This window comes from Aplysia californica, unplaced genomic scaffold (genome assembly GCF_000002075.1).
Source record: "Aplysia californica isolate F4 #8 unplaced genomic scaffold, AplCal3.0 scaffold00149, whole genome shotgun sequence".
In the NCBI taxonomy this organism is placed as follows: domain Eukaryota; kingdom Metazoa; phylum Mollusca; class Gastropoda; order Aplysiida; family Aplysiidae; genus Aplysia; species Aplysia californica.
The window spans coordinates 411,971-414,223 of record NW_004797419.1 but is presented as its reverse complement, the minus strand read 5'-3'; the positions used below and the strand labels follow the sequence as shown (position 1 = coordinate 414,223).

Genomic DNA, 2,253 nt, shown 5'->3' with positions numbered 1-2,253 from the left:
CAAAACCCCCAAAACATGTGTGTATGTAGACCTACATACATTTAATAATTATAACAACAGATCAACACTGTAGGTGCTAAATGCGGACATGAAACTAATTAACACTGGGACTACAAAAGAATAGAAGTGCTCCCTGCAAATTTGTGAAAAGGTGTGATAAATTGTTGTTACTCTAATTGTAGATTTTTTTGTCCCTCTCAACTCAGTGTAGACTTTGTAGGAGGCTGGTTGCTTGGACCGTGGGTTGTCACCTGTGAGGGATATTCCTGTCCTATCGCCACCACTCCCCATCCCCACCCCACCTCCCCTTTCCCACCACCTTTCCCCATCAATACAAATCCCTCACCACAAACACAGAGAATACTCAACGTGGGTGGTCAGCGGGTGCTCTGGTGTGGTTCGCTCCTTCTTTCCTATCAAACATCTATATTATTATGTTCCTTTTCTCTCCCCCTTCTTTTCTTTGTATGTTACTCTCTTATCACACCTTTAAACTTCGGTATTTATTAGATCTATTCGTATTGCAAATATAAATGAAAATAAAACTGATCTACTCTACAAAATACTGCCATCTTAGTTTAGTATTAGTAGAGGTTTTACGGCGCTCCCAACTGTGCATAAAATCCTGTCATCTGTTCGCGGGACTCGGACATGTGTATTTTGCGTGCGAGGTGAACAATCTAACCACTACACCACGCGCAAAAGTCCGTAGAGTTGGTTGAAGGAAGCCACACACGAGTGGTCAACGCTTCCAGTGGTAGACTAACTCTCCACGGACCTAGTGGACGGGCACACACGCACACACACACACACACACACACACACACACACACACACACACACACACACACTTCCGATCTACTGCAGACCCAAAGATAATACTGTAACACATATCGAACACATTTAAACTTACCGTTGTATGTCCCCCCAAATAAAAATCTTCTTTTTTTTCTTTTAAAGTTTTTTAAATCAAGTTTGTTGTTGGTTTTATTAATTAATTTTTAAAAAATGATGTTGAATTTTTTTCTCATGATTTTGGTTTGCTGTTTTTCTTGCTTTTGTCGTCGTTGTTGTTTTTATTTTATAGGTTTGTGACATTGAAACCGGTAGTTTTGTCTGAAAATGAGGTGTGTTTGAGCGTTATTGGGTAATCAGAATGGGCATCCCCCCACGCGGCGAGGTGACGACGCTGTGACTAACACCACCACACACCATTAGCCTGGCCCTACCCAAGCCCACCTCAGCCGGTGTTTGAATCCTTTAGAGGGGGAAAAACTATCTAGAATGTAACAAAAGAATTATTTTAAAAAGGGACAACCTACCAACCAAAAACCGGAGCAGCGCAGTCAGTAGTGGTAGTATAGTAAACGATAGCAGTATGAATCAAGTGGGAAGATCAAGAATTGTCGAGAGGAAGATTAATAAGGAAAACTAGGAATCTAGAAAAACTAGCGGGTGGTGAAGACGAATAAAAAATAATAGAAGAGATAATAGTTTAAAAAAATAAAATCAACAGCAGCATCAACAACAACACAACCACAACAACAGCGACAAGATCCAGAAGAAGAAGAGCAAAACATAGTAATAACAATAACAAAAAACAGCAGTAACAATAACGACAACAAAAACAGCCACAACAACCACAATCACCACCACCACCACAACAACAACAACCAAAAGCTCTACTCACCACTATTGTGTACATGATCCATGCTTCCATCCTCCCCTTCCTCGTCCTCACAACCGTTCCTGTCCTTCAGAAACTTGACCATATTAGTATGATCGTCCTCTCTATCGTTTTCCTGTCGGAATTCCATCCCGGGACCCACCGGGTCAGTCGCCGCGGCCGTGAGGGCGAGACCCTCGTTGTCCACATGCCGGGGTTTGGATTGCTTACGTCTTGACATGATGGCTACTCACTGACCACTGGCTTGTAGCCCACACCACGGGCTACTCACTGACCACTGGAGAGTAGCCTACACCACGGGCTACCACTCACCACCGGCTCGTAGCCTACACCACCAGCGGCACAATCCTGACTCTCACTCTGAATCCAGTGTTCCGTGTGAAAGAAATGAGTTCAAACCTTCCTCGGCTCGGTTATCTCACTAGCTATAGTCCAGGGATATCTGAAAAAGAGAGAGAAAAACAACTGAAAATAAATTTTGTCTTTGAATAAAAGAAAGAAAAAAAGTATTGTTGCCACTAATGCCGTAACCGTTAAGTTCTCTTTTGACCATACCAATTGATACT

At 42.5% G+C, this 2,253-nt stretch overlaps 1 protein-coding gene across 1 annotated transcript in view; it reads right to left on the bottom strand.

Annotated features, from left to right (window-relative positions):
* The window catches only part of LOC101855639 (dentin sialophosphoprotein), a gene marked incomplete at its 3' end in the record, with an annotated part of 67,045 nt that overhangs the window by 63,559 nt on the left and 1,233 nt on the right, over positions 1-2,253 (bottom strand). Inside the window, 1 exon segment of the mRNA XM_013081856.2 lies at positions 1,691-2,129. Within this exon segment, the coding sequence (XP_012937310.1) occupies positions 1,691-1,907 (217 nt within the window).